This window comes from Podarcis vaucheri (genome assembly GCF_965113315.1).
Source record: "Podarcis vaucheri genome assembly, chromosome: 7".
NCBI classification, from domain to species: domain Eukaryota; kingdom Metazoa; phylum Chordata; class Lepidosauria; order Squamata; family Lacertidae; genus Podarcis; species Podarcis vaucheri.
In genome coordinates, this window is record NC_138765.1 from 34,217,750 (window position 1) to 34,231,343 (window position 13,594).

The 13,594-nt window shown below is 45.0% G+C and overlaps 1 protein-coding gene across 1 annotated transcript in view; it reads right to left on the reverse strand.

Annotated features, from left to right (window-relative positions):
- COL9A2 (collagen type IX alpha 2 chain) overlaps positions 1-13,594 on the reverse strand; it is a 55,025-nt gene that overhangs the window by 40,296 nt on the left and 1,135 nt on the right. The window contains exons 2-8 of the mRNA XM_082233213.1: positions 10,999-11,073; positions 7,887-7,922; positions 7,246-7,308; positions 4,140-4,193; positions 3,676-3,711; positions 2,581-2,604; positions 705-758 (exon numbers count right to left, since the gene is read on the reverse strand). Of these exons, the coding sequence (XP_082089339.1) occupies positions 705-758; positions 2,581-2,604; positions 3,676-3,711; positions 4,140-4,193; positions 7,246-7,308; positions 7,887-7,922; positions 10,999-11,073 (342 nt within the window). The remainder of the gene's footprint in view (positions 1-704; positions 759-2,580; positions 2,605-3,675; positions 3,712-4,139; positions 4,194-7,245; positions 7,309-7,886; positions 7,923-10,998; positions 11,074-13,594) is intronic.

Sequence of the window (13,594 nt, forward strand, 5' to 3'; positions counted from 1 at the left end):
TCCCCATTGTGAAATGCTCTCCCCAGGAAACCTCCCCTGAGGCCATCATTACATATCTTAAGACGGCAGGCAAAAACATTCCTTTTTCTCCAAGCCTTTGGCTCTTAATTAACTGTAACCACCTTGACTGGGTGGGATGTTTTAATCCTGCCTTTAAAAAACAGGACCGTGTTTTAGATTTGTCATTGTTTTAATTTATGCTAGTGTGAGTTTGTTTATTGTTGTAAGTCGCTTTGAGTTACTTTTGTTTTGAAAATGACTAATGTTTAACTTAAGTAGTAGTAGTAGTAATGTGCTGGTACTATTAAGATATGACCCTCCGGCTTTAGCTTTCCCTGTGCTTGCCTGTAATCCCCTTCAGTTTTCTCTGCACACCTTAATTTTCAACAGGTAAAGCTTATCTATTTCTGACAACTGTAGCAACATATGTTGTTGTTTAGTCGTTTAGTCGTAGAATCATAGAATCATAGAGTTGGAAGAGACCACAAGGGCCATCGAGTCCAACCCCCTGCCAAGCAGGAAACACCATCAGAGCACTCCTATAGAATCATAGAATTGTGTCCGACTCTTCGTGATCCCATGGACCAGAGCACGCCAGGCACTTCTGTCTCCAGCAGCATATAGCCAGGCTCTTATTGCAGAGCAGGCCCAGGAAAGCCAACAAACCCCAAGTCGTATTCACCCATCTCAGCTGGATCCCTTACCTTGGGTCCCAGAGCTCCAATTTCTCCAGGGAGTCCAACCTGGCCTGGAGAGCCCTTAAGAGAAAGAAACAGAGAGGGAAGAAAATGCTCTTTTTTAGTTATATGATGGGAACAGCCCTTTGTTCATCTGTTCAGGCTCTGTCAGACGACTGCGGTGGCAAAGGGTTTGCTAGGCTAACAAGCAAGGAGAGATGAGCAGGCACTCTCCGGCTAACAGCAAACGATTCCATCTATGTCTGCTGAAAATGAAATGAAAAAGGTACTTAAATGTACTTTTCCTAAAAAGCCAGAGGCCTTTCTCTTGGGCATTGTCGGCCAACTGGTGTTAAAAAGGGATAGAACTTTTTTTATGTATGCTACAACAGCAGCAAGAATACTCATCGCGAAATATTGGAAGACACAAGATCTACCCACTCTGGAAGAATGGCAGATGAAAGTGATGGACTATATGACATTGGCTGAGATGACAGGCAGAATCCGTGACCAACGAAAGGAGACGGTGGAAGAAGAATGGAGAAAATTTAAAAGTTATCTTAAGGACTATTATAAACTTAATGAATGTTAAAGTGTTGTGGTTTTTAGAAACAAAGGGATACAGTGATATAAGGTCAGAATATAGAGAGGACTAAGATGACAGAGGTTGGAAGTAACAATAGGGAGTTGCTAAAAATTATGGACATCGGGATGCAGAAAGGGGGGGTAAGGGGAAGTCCAAGAAAAGAGGTTTATGAAAATATGTTATGAAACTATACGTGTATGTTTGTCTTTTTAAGTGTTTGTTTGTTATTTAAAAATTTTGTAAAACCAATAAAAATTCTATAAAAAAAAAAAAAGAAAATGCAGCGCCTCATTCTCCCACTTAGGTGACACATTAGTGAACATAGGTGCCCTATGACAGCACAAGTATGTGCACATGTAACAGGTGAGAGAGCTCATCTGGAGGCGCTTCTGGGTTTGCATTTTCTAATTCTGGCCACTGACCAAGCAAGGAAAAAAATCTGTTTAATCCAGCAAAAGTCTGGATAGTTATCAACAGGTAAGGCTGGTTTATTTTACGCTGAGTCAGATCGATCTAGATTCTAGCCCAATACTCTGGCAGCAGGTCAGGTAGGGAGGGGTCATTTTCCCATCACCTGCTAGAGGATTATTTTAACTGAAAATGCCGGAAACTGAACTTCAGACATTCTGCATACAAAGCAGGTGCTCTGCTACTAAGCAAAATTCCCACTCACCCACCCCTTGCTGTCAGTCAGCGTCTGGTGCCTGCAGAGAAGCAGTGGGCAACCCCTGCCTCATGGGCCAAATTAGGCCTGCAGGGCTCTCATGGGGCTATTTCCCCCCAATCCACACCCCCTTGTCCCACATCTGTCATCATATATGTCAGTTATGGGGCAGGTAAAGATAATAATAATAATAATAATAATAATAATAATAATAATAATAATTTATTATTTGTACCCCGCCCATCTGGCTGGGTTTCCCCAGCCACTCTGGGCGGCTTCCAACAAAGATGAAAAATACACTAAAATGTCACATATTAAAAACTTCCCTGAACAGGGCTGCCTTCAGATGTCTTCTGAATGTCAGGTAGTTGTTTATCGCTTTGACATCTGATGGGAGGGCGTTCCACAGGGTGGGCGCCACTACCGAGAAGGCCCTCTGCCTGGTTCCCTGTAACTTGGCCTCTCGCAGTGAGAAGATGTGGCATTGACCACAAATAATGAACCACAGATATTCCTGCAAATTTATTGTTCAATTTTTGTGACATACAAATGACGTTAGAAGACTATGAGCACACACTCCTGTAAGCACCCCTCACAAATCCAGCACACTGCCTCCCGTCAGCCAAACCCAAGCTCACATGAACAGCACTTACAGGAGATCCTTTCAGCCCAGGCCCCTGAAATGAGAAGACAACCACAGTAAACAATCATGCTGCGTTGAAGAAACCAGCTGAAAAACATGAAGGCTGCAGCTGAGGCATCTCCCAGCGGCAGAGCAGCTGTCTCTTTTCCCCAATCTGGTTGCGTCATATTAATTAACTGCATTTCTGAGTCACCTGCCCCATAACCAGGGTTCTTTTTGGGCGACAGACAATTTAGGCAAATAAAAACCGTTACAAACAAAAAAGCAACAAACAGATCTAATATAGCAACTGAGCGTGCATCACTCACATCCATCTAAACCACAATGCAGAGGCTTAAAACATCTTACAGGACAAAACACACCCTCCAGTGAAAGCGTCCACCACCTTCTGTCCACGCTACTTATGGGTAGAGAGGGATGATTTGGATTGAACTGTTATCCATGCTTAGAGTAGCTCTACTTAAATCAATGGGACATTAACAAATAAGTGACTTAGTTATTAGTATGTTTGCCTGCTATCTCTCCTCTGCAGGGCTTAAGATTTCATACATAGCTCCCCCCCCCACTCCCCATTTTATCCTCATGACAGCCCTGAAAGGTAGGTTAGGCTAAGAGATGGTAATTGGCCTAAAGTAGCCCATGTTGGCTACACCTGCCCTAAACTATAGCTTAGAGCTATAGGAATGAGCCTTGATAAGTCCCAGGCTCATATGCTCCCTCCCATGGCTGTAGAGAGATCAGAAGCACTTGCTTCCACTTTTAAACTAATGAGAGCTCCACTCTGTGTCTAAACCTGGGGGGGGGGGGTCTCTGCCTAGTTTAAACTACGGATTGTTATCAAGCCAGCACCATAAAGGACAGGTTGATTTTGGCTTGTTTCAACAAACCACAGTCCAAAGGTAACAAGCAACTGTGGTTAGTTTAAAAGTGAATGCTATATAACTCCTCCTTACTGCAGCACTAGAGGAGAGGAGGGGAGTGTGCAAGCCCACTCTAACCACACTCAACTATAATCCAACACGCTGGCGCGATTGTGTACACTGGATGCGTTCATATAGCGGTATACTTTCTTAACAAATACAGCCAATAAAGAATAAACACTTACCGGAAGCCCTGGAGGTCCTGGAAGTCCAGTCTGGCCCTGAGTGAATGCAAGAGGGAAGAGATATTCGGTGTAGCAGGATCCACACAAGTGGAATATGACTTAAGCTGCAGATCTACTTCATGGGGCAGATCGAGATATGAGCTCCAAGGACCCAGTCCTACCAGATAAGATTGAACCTCTTGTGTTTGCAGGTGCAGCCTGGACAGTATTGTTGTCTGAATTCACTTAAGGCCTCTGTTACCTTGCACAGGCCAATTACATCTCCCGTTTCCCTCTGCTGCAGTTGCTGGGGGGGTGTATAAAGTGCATACATGCACCCCAAACCACTTTGAATCATTTTGTCCCCCAGTTGGTCCTCATTTGGAGGACTTCGGGCCCCCTCTACAGCATCTGCAATGCACAGCTGCCACAGTCTTAAAAGAACCACTCCATCTCCTCGAGCCACACAGAAAACAGTCACTCACTTTGGGGCCGGGTCGCCCAAAAGGTCCTGGTTCCCCTTTTGCTCCCGTTAGGCCCTGTAAAAAAAAGGGAAAGAAAATTACAGGATCAGCTTGCAGGACATCAACTGGCATCTGCAATAAAATAGGTAAAAACACCAGGGCTGGAAAAGAAATGGGTGAAATAGTGAATTCAAACCAAAAATCTTTGCCACAGCTGCAGAGCACCCAGAAATAGAAACTGCAGGTGTAAAATAAAGTTTTTGTGGAAATGCAGGCATGTGCGTATAACTTTCGCTGCTAAATCAAGGAATAAGCTAGTCATCTAAACCGGCATTTCACAAAAAGACCTCAAATGTGCATTCTCTTACCAAGATTCCTAAATTACCTACTTTCTGGTACTAATCCCAGTGATCACAGGAACAGCCAGGTTTTTTTGGGGGGGGCAGGCTAGATGCCTCCCCCACCCGCTATGTCCTTTCCATTCTTACCTTAAATATATGAGGTGACCATACAGTCAGTGGCGTAGCGTGGGGGGTGCCAGGGGTGCCGGCCGCACCGGGCGCAACATCTGGGGGGGCGCGCTCGCTGCCTCCGGAGTCGCCGAAGAGCCTCGGGCGCAGGCTGTAGCGGAGCCGCATGTCTCGCGGAACCAACGAGCTGTGCGCGCGTCCGGGCTGAAGGCGCCCGGCAGGCAGCGGCTCTCAGCGCTCGCCGCGGAGGACGCGCCAGGCAGCCCCTCTTCACAGCCCCGCCTCCGCCGCTGCTGCTGCAGCTGCTGGGCAGTTGCATTTTCCTCGCCTCTCTGCCCCCCCTCCTCCTCCGGGCAAGCGGCGTCGTTTGGGCGGCAGCGCCAGCGGCAACTCGCGGGTTGGGGGGGCGCAAATTACTTGCCTTGCCCCGGGTTAGGGGGCGCAAATTACTTGCGTTGCCCCGGGTGCTGAGAACTCACGCTACGCCGCTGTTTACAGTGGTACCTCGGGTTAAGTACTTAATTCGTTCTGGAGGTCTGTTCTTAACCTGAAACTGTTCTTAACATGAAGCACCACTTTAGGTAATGGGGCCTCCCGCTGCTGCTGCTGCGCCGCCACTGCACGATTTCTCTTCTCATCCTGAAACAAAGTTCTTAACTTGAGGTAATATTTCTAGGTTAGTGGAGTCTGTAACCTGAAGCGTATGTAACCTGAAGTGTATGTAACCCGAGGTACCACTGTATTTCTTTATGTGTTTGCTTTTATTATTACATTCCTTATGTAAGCTTCCCTCCATAGATTTCCCGGTGGTGTACATGGTTTCCCCCTTCTCTATATTGTCTTCACAACATTCCTGTGAGGTTGGTTAAGCTGAAAGTTGGTTAATGGCCCAAAATCACCCAGTGAGCTTCACGGCCCAGTAGGAATTTGAACCCTGGTTTCCGAGGTCCTAGTCTGACAATCCAACACACTAGGTTTGAACTTTTGAAAGAAGGGTCACACATAAGCGCCCATTCCCAGCACTTCCTACTGGACGGGTTTCAGAGTAGTAGAATATGAAGCAGCAGCACTCCAAGAAGTGTGGCAAAGTGGAAGCAGCCAGCCATATTTCTGAAAGCATGGGAGTCTGTTCAGACACTGAAGCTGAGGACTATTATAAGAAGGTGGGCACACAGATAACTACAGTTGTACCTTGGTTTTTGAACAGATTAGTTCTCGAATGTTTTGGCTTCTGAACGCAGGAAACCCAGAGCAAACTATTTTTGGAAGCTGAATGCCCAACAGGGCTTCCGCGGCTTCCGATTGGCTGCAGGAGCTTCCTGCAGCCAATCAGAAGCCGTGCTTTGGTTTCCGAATGTTTTGGAAGTCGAACGGATTCCGCTTGAATTCCAAGGCACAACTGTATTTTGATAAGAGATGGAGTCCCTTTATTATGTACTGGTGTCACAAAATACAGGAAAATGCTAAACCACAAATGCAGATTCTGGGAATACTATAAAAATGTTATGTACTTCTATTTATATGTGTTCTCTCTCCATCTCTTGTACTTTCTCCCCATTTATTTCATCTATCTCTCTCTCTCTCTCTATCTATCTATCTATCTATCTATTTCTTTTGTACCTGTATTTATAGTTTATAGCTTTTGAAAATAAAGCTTATTTCTTAAAAAAAAGAAAAAAAATGCTGTGAATAAATAAAAAGGTTTAGCTTTGGGAGTGATTGGGAGTGATGTGGGGGTGCCGTTTTTACCCCCCCCCCCAAAAAAAAAGATAGCACAAGTTGCAGTCCTTCTGGCTTCAGCCCCCACATCTCTTGCTAGCAGTTCAATCTCTGAGCAGGAGGCGGCTGCATCTCCTTGACAGTGCATCTGCCTCTTAACAGCACATGCAGGAACACAACGGCACCAAGCAGAGCACACAGTTTGCTATTTCACCTGCTGCTGAAGCCACTGACATGTTATCAACAGCTCAAGATGTAACTGAGGACAATAGTGTTTTTCTAGGATATCTTTAACCAAAACAACACGCCCTCTTTGCTTTTTAAATCAGCACAGGGCAGGCGATTGCAAAGTAAACAAACAGAGCAGGCAATGCTCAACCTCCTGTAGGCAGGATGAGGCTCAGGCAGTGGGGCCAGGAGTCTTACAAATACAGAAGATTTCCCCTGTTTTAATATGTCTAATGGAAGTAGGGGTGAGAAATAAACAAATATAAAGCATGAGTTGCTAAAGTATCCCGAGTGTGGTGCAAAGCAACTGCAGCTCAACAATTTGCCCAAAAAAGTTCAACAATGATTGTGTCCAGATTTTCACATTTCTAAATATAGCAACCCTACCATGGGCAGGCTGAAAATGGATAGTCAAACCTCGGATCCTGAACGCCTCCGTTTTGGAACGTTTCAGCTCCCAAACGGCGAAAACCTGGAAGTAAATGCTCTGGTTTTCGAACATTTTTCAGAAGCTGAACATCCGACGCAGCTTCTGCTTGGTTGCAGGAAGCTTCCTGCAACCAATCGGAAGCCACATCTCGGTTGTAGAACATTTCGGAAGCCAACCGGGCTTCCGGAACGGTTTACAACCGAGGCTTGACTGTACTAGCAAAGGATGCAAATCACACCGGATTTGGAGTGAGCAAAGGAGGACAACCATTTGTACTCACATCAATCCCAGGTTTCCCCGGAGGGCCATCTGGACCTGGAAGGCCGGGTTCTCCCTTGGCGCCCTGTCACACAGAAACATTTGAGGAATCAAAAGTGTTCTTAGGGAGAAAAGAAAGTGAAAGCATCACAGTTGAACACTGCCACTCTGGGTGATGTTTGCAGGGCCGGCCCAAAGGCTCTGTCCAACACTGCAAGCTCAGTTCCACTTGCACAATGAAACTCCCTCTTCCCTCTCCACATGCCCCCCAGATGTGCTCTGGAGGGTCCCCCAACCCCCTGGAGCAGATTGCTGGGTTGTTGTTTTTTAGTGCAAAGTAATTTGATTTCCCACACGATCACAACCACAGCTTTACAGTGATAAGGTCTGATACTACTTACAAACTGCATATTAAAATGAAGGCCGTCTTTGCTTTCCAACAGTTACAAAACAGGTCTTAAGCCTCCCACAGCAGTAGCTTCTCATAAGCATCATATTTGGGGCTCTGCATTCTAGACCTAATTCTGACAACTCAAAGCTGGGAGACAGGTACTGTATGTAACCTGAAAGTGGTTGCAGCTTTTTATTAATACTAATGTTCACACTATAAACAAATTATAAGCCCAAGTAACCTCTGCTGACATTGCTTGCTTAGATACTCACAGGGCTCCCTGCTGCTCCTGGTGGGCCTTTATCGCCCTAGAGAAAAAAGGGGGGAAATGGTTAATAGCATGTTCCTCTTGATTTCTTCAAATGATTACTGTCAAAACAACTGGAAATGCAAAGTCACCAATACGCAGTTCTGGGGGGATATAATGAGCATATCTGCTCCCTGGTCCTGAAAGATATGCACAGGCTGCCTCCTTGGAACCAATTCCAGGTGTTAGTTTTGATGTGTAAAGACCCAACAGCCTTAGGACCTGGTTACTTGAAAGAACATCTCTCCTCATATTGTCCTGTCTGGGCTCTGAGATTCAGCAGGGATGGCACTCTCAGCAATGTCAGCATCAACTGATCAGTGACCGCCCCACAAAGCCTTCTCAACAATGGCACCCCCAGCTGCAGCACATCCTCTTTCCATCAATTTGGCTGGCATCAGCTGAAGACAGTCCTCTTTCTGCAGGCCTTTGAAATACGGTTGTTTTGCCGGGCACACCCAGGTAGAAGGTGGAAGGCTTGACACCCCAGGTGGGTGAGAGCAGTTTGAAGTAAACCTTTTTATTAAGAAGACTGTGTATGCAGCTTTCAAGCATCAGCCTGGCAGGAGCCAGCTGCAGATTACTACACAGACTCTCAAGAGGGAGGGTGTCTGAGGTTTCTATCTTAATTACTAAGCAGTGATATATTTGCTCATTTGTTAGACTTTCAGTTTTTAATTTAATGGCATGCTCTCAGAGACTGTGGTTATGGCTTAATTTGTCAGGCTCAATGGCATCACTAGAGGCTGCCCCCTGTGACATCACCGTCCCATGACGTCACTGGAGATGACCCCAGGTCTCAGATCTGGAGCCTTAAATCTGGGATGCTCCTGACCTGGCAAACTTACTCTGAACTGGCCTTCTGAACATGTAATATAATGCAGATGGATGTGCTGGTATGCCGTAATTCAGGGGTCAGCAAAGTTTTTGTGGCTTGGGCTGGTTCACGGTCCCACAGATGCCGCAGTCGGCCAGAGTGCACACGCACGCATGCACAAACACTATTTCCGGCGCTCCTTCTGGCGCGGTGGAGGTGTGCGCAGCTTCCCATTGGCTGCAGAAGCTTCCTGCAGCCAATGGGAAAGCCGGCTAGTGTCACAGAAGGCGGTCCCCACTCTGCTCCATGCCAGTTTAGCCAACCGAGTGGGTGACGGGGGTCCATGGGACGGTTAAATGACCCTCATGGGCCACTTGTGGACCATGGGCCTTAGGCTGCCGACCCCTGCCTTAATTGAATTTTAAATTTGCAGTTGTATTTTAAACAACATTTTTTTAAAATGCATTTTATATTGTTGTAACCTGCTCTGAGATTTGCATTTGAAGTGAAGTGGGGGATAAATCTTATAAATAAAACAAAAGTTTTCAGGTTTTCTTTTCTTTCCTTCCTTCCTTTCTTTCTTTTTCTTAGTAATACAAAATATATGTCTCACCCATTACAGAGTGGCATGGGTCCACTATAAAAAAGACACATCAACAGGAGGAAAGGTTTAAAAACAGCAATTATTTGTAATGCTGTCAGTAGGGGCCAGACCTGCTCCTGGATATTAACAATAAGTCACAAAATCATACCAAGTGAAAATAAACTTATCACTGGAGAGACATGGAGGGAAGTAGATACAGTGGTACCTCAGGTTACAAACACCTCAGGTTACAAACACCTCAGGTTACAGACTCTGCTAACCCGGAAGCAGTACCATGTTTGGGGACTACAACTCCCATCATCCCTAGCTAACAGGACCAGTGTTCAGGGATGATGGGAACTGTAGTCTCAAAACATCTGGAGGGCCGAGTTTGCCTCTGCCTGGTGTGGGGTATTGCATTATTAGAAAAATTGGCACACAAACTGAGAGTATGTAGAGGCCAATGCAAAAGTGTTAAGTTTTGTTTTCTTTTAAAATAAAGTGTCTAGTCCATATGATTGCTGGAGAAACATGCCACACTGCTTGCTGTGGGCTGCGGGGCCTGGTGCATCTCAGAAGCCAGAATGGTTATGAGTTATGGTCACCTGTACAGACTCTAAAATTAAGAGATGGAAATTAGAGATGGGTTCATGAGAAGGGAAGAACTACAAACAGCCACCATGGTAGGGAGTCAAAAATTGCATCCAAGGCACTAAGACTCCAGAACTGCATACTGGAAGTCCTCTCACGCCCTGGGCAACTGCAATTTCACCCCCTCCAAGCTTTTTGTCTGCAGCCATAAGGACTAGAAACTTACACTTGGAAATCAAAGGTGCCTGTATTACCAATGGATAATCCAAATATCCTGTTCTGAGTTTGCACTGCGATCCCAGAATCACATAAGCGTGCTAAGAGTTACAAGCAAGGGGGTGGAAGACTTGGATTAGGCCCCACCCCATAGGATCATGGCATCATAGAACAGATTCCCCTCCACATCATCATCATCCGCCCAGTTTACATTTTTCCATCCCTTCTATCCCACCACATCCATCTCCCCTCAGCCAACTCCTTTAGGCAGCTTCGAAATAATAACAGGAGCCCAACCCCCCCCTCCCCAGAAAAAGGCAATGCTGGTACATAAAGCCAATGAATGAACATTCCCACTCTAGCCATAGCTCTCCCCAGCATTCCAGGGAATGTTTTTTAAAGATAAGCCCACATATGGTGATAGGGTGTTATTGCGGGAAGAGAATACAGTGGTACCTTGGGTTAAGAACTTAATTCGTTCTGGAGGTCCGTTCTTAACCTGAAACTGTTCTTAACCGGAGGTACCACTTAATCTAATGGGGCCTCCCGTGATTTCTGTTCTCATCCTGAACAAAGTTCTTATCCCGAGGTACTATTTCTGGGTTAGCAGAGTCTGTAACCTGAAGCGTCTGTAACCCGAGGTACCACTATACCACTTAGAGATGAATCAGATTCTGGTCTGTACTATAAATCAGATTTGAGAAAGCAAAGCCCACTGGCTCCCTCTAGCCTTTTTGGATGGGCACTGCACCTGGGATCCTGTATACAATGCCTTCTTTTGTACCCAAACCATCTCTCTCTCCCCCCCCCCAACACACACACACGCACACCATCCCTTCTGCTGCTCAGGTTCCTGTGCGGTGTGCTTACATCAATGCCGTCAGCGCCTGGCACTCCTGGCGGACCCGGGGGCCCTCGTGGTCCAGGTTCTCCTGGAGGACCTTGCTAAGGAGAGAAATCAAACAAGAAGCAAAGTTATTTTGGTGGAGAAAAAGGCCACCGAAAACCAAGAACCAACTAAACTGGACGAGCTTGTCCCACAACCACATCACAACCCCAGAGAAGCCAAAGATTGAAAGCCTCAACCTCTTCCCTGGAGAGCTGGGTTGCAAAACAGAGGTGTGGATAGGAGTGTGCCTGAAGCCTTGGGAAGGGCAGACAGATTTCCAGCCCCCCCCCCCCATGCCTGAGCAAAAAACAAAAAAAATCAGTTGAAAATAGGTGAAGCCAACCATTGAGAAGCAGGGTGACAATAAGGGGTATGGTACAGATCATGATAGATCTGGGAGATTTGAGGTTAAAATCCTCAAGCAGTTAAAATCACTGAGCAACCTTAGACTAAGCACCATCTATTGGTCTGAACTACTTTGCAGGGTTGTTGTAATGGTAAGATGCAAAAAGACAACAACAGACAGACAAAATTTTGTTTGGAAAAAGAAAAAGGTTTGGCTGGAGCTTTGAAGCCCTTTTGATCAACCAGGTAAAGGCAAATAGATCTTGTTTCCTCCTCCTTTTCCTCTCAGATCTCAGGGTGTTCTAGAATTGGACACAGGATCTTAAGACAGCATGGAATTTGGCCTCAATGAAAATTCCCCTCAATATGAATCACTTGTCCAACACATACAGCTTCATAAATTGGACTGCGGCAATGCCCTCAGGCATCCAAATTTTGGACTGACATTTTTTAAGTAATATCAACAAATTTTAAATGCTCTGTTCAAGTTTCTCTGCAACTTGGCCTTTTGAATTTGTGGGAAGGTCAGACAGCAACTCTCCAATCTAAGGAACTTCTTAGGAGGATGCTGGCGGCAGCGAGAACATCTTTGGCCCCAAAACGGAAGTCTTTACAGGACTTAAGCCTCTCATTGCGGTAAAAGAATATGTGAACCCTGGCTACTGCAGATAAAATAACTCACAAATCACATGTTTCTAAGGGTAAGGAAGAACCAGAACATTTCTATGCCATTTGGTGGCACTGCATTTCTTGTGTGTCAAATCCGCTCCCCCACCACCAAATTGCAAAATTTGGCTTTCGTGATGTGTTCTGCTGCTTTCATTTTTCTCCATTATCTGCTCTCCACATACCCAAAGGCAACTTTGGTGTGCTTTAAATTACAGGCTCTGTGCGATTTTAAAACTAGCTTGAACAAACATGCAGAAGTTGCGCAGAACTCTGGTTGAATTTGGTACCTCAAATTCCTTTAAAATTCTAAAAATAATTTAGGGTGCTTCCAGAGTATTCATCCCAATTTGTTCGTGGGTAGGTTAGATGACATTGCATCAAGTGTTATCCCACATTTTCTAGTCCGTTCCCCCATCACATTCTTTTATTGCAAAACACCCAATTTTCGGGCAAAGCAGGTTTGTTGCACAAGAGCACCAAATCACCTTTAAATGCACAACCTGAATTTACCAGCATATGAATGAATCACATTCTAACGTGTTCAGTACATAATTTCTCTGAATAGATGGCTGCATACCTGAATACAGACGGTAATAAGTCAGCCCGAGATTACTACTCTGTGTAAAACAAGGAGCTACTATGAAAGCACAGGTCCTTTGGTATATATTTATAGCTGTCGGGGGTTGGCCTGTGTTTTCCCCCAATGATGGCATGCTATAAATGATAGCAAGTAATAATAATAAGTAAGTAAGGCTAATTGAGTTTCAGTAAGTGAAGTGCTTTCAACAATAAATGCTAAGGGAATGATAAACGTAAGCACTTTGCAGTTCCATTGATTTCAGTGGGGTTAAGCATATGCATAGTAAATACATTCCATTGAAATCAATGAGATTTCAAAGTGCTTACACTTTGCTAGATCAACCAGTATTCTTATTTAAGGGTTTGGATGGTAGATGATTAGACTGACATTGTTTGGAATAAAACAAAGCATTCCTGTCTGAAGTTTTACTAGGTGGTTTGGTTAGTAAGGATCCTCTTAAACGTCTCCATGTATGATTACAGCCGGTGCTTTTTTTCTTTAAAATTGTTTAGGGGTACTCTCATTTTGACTCAAGAAAATCACAATTTTACAGTTCAAATCAGGGAAAATAAATACAGTAAATGGACAAGAGTACAAAGATTCACAAAATGTTTAGGAATATGCACCCCCCCCCCCCCGAAAAAAGCACTGAATACAGCAAATTGAGTCCAGGCCCCTGTGAACCTTGGAACGACGTAAAACAAAGCAGTCCAGTCACATGCTAAAGCAATCTGAGGCATCTGGCTTTATTTCCCCCACTTCTCTTTACTTTAAAATGTGACATTGTAGCGTCTGGACTGATGCAAATAATATATGTACATGTTCCTAAATAAGGCATTGAACTTATAAAATACCAGCTTTGCAGTCACTGGGGATGGAAGCTTCCTGAAGGCATTCGCTGAATGAATAGCCCCCTTTGTCCCTCAAAAAGGGTGGCAAAAGTTTCTCTGTGTTAAGGTCCTGTGTTCTTTTCCAAACCAAAA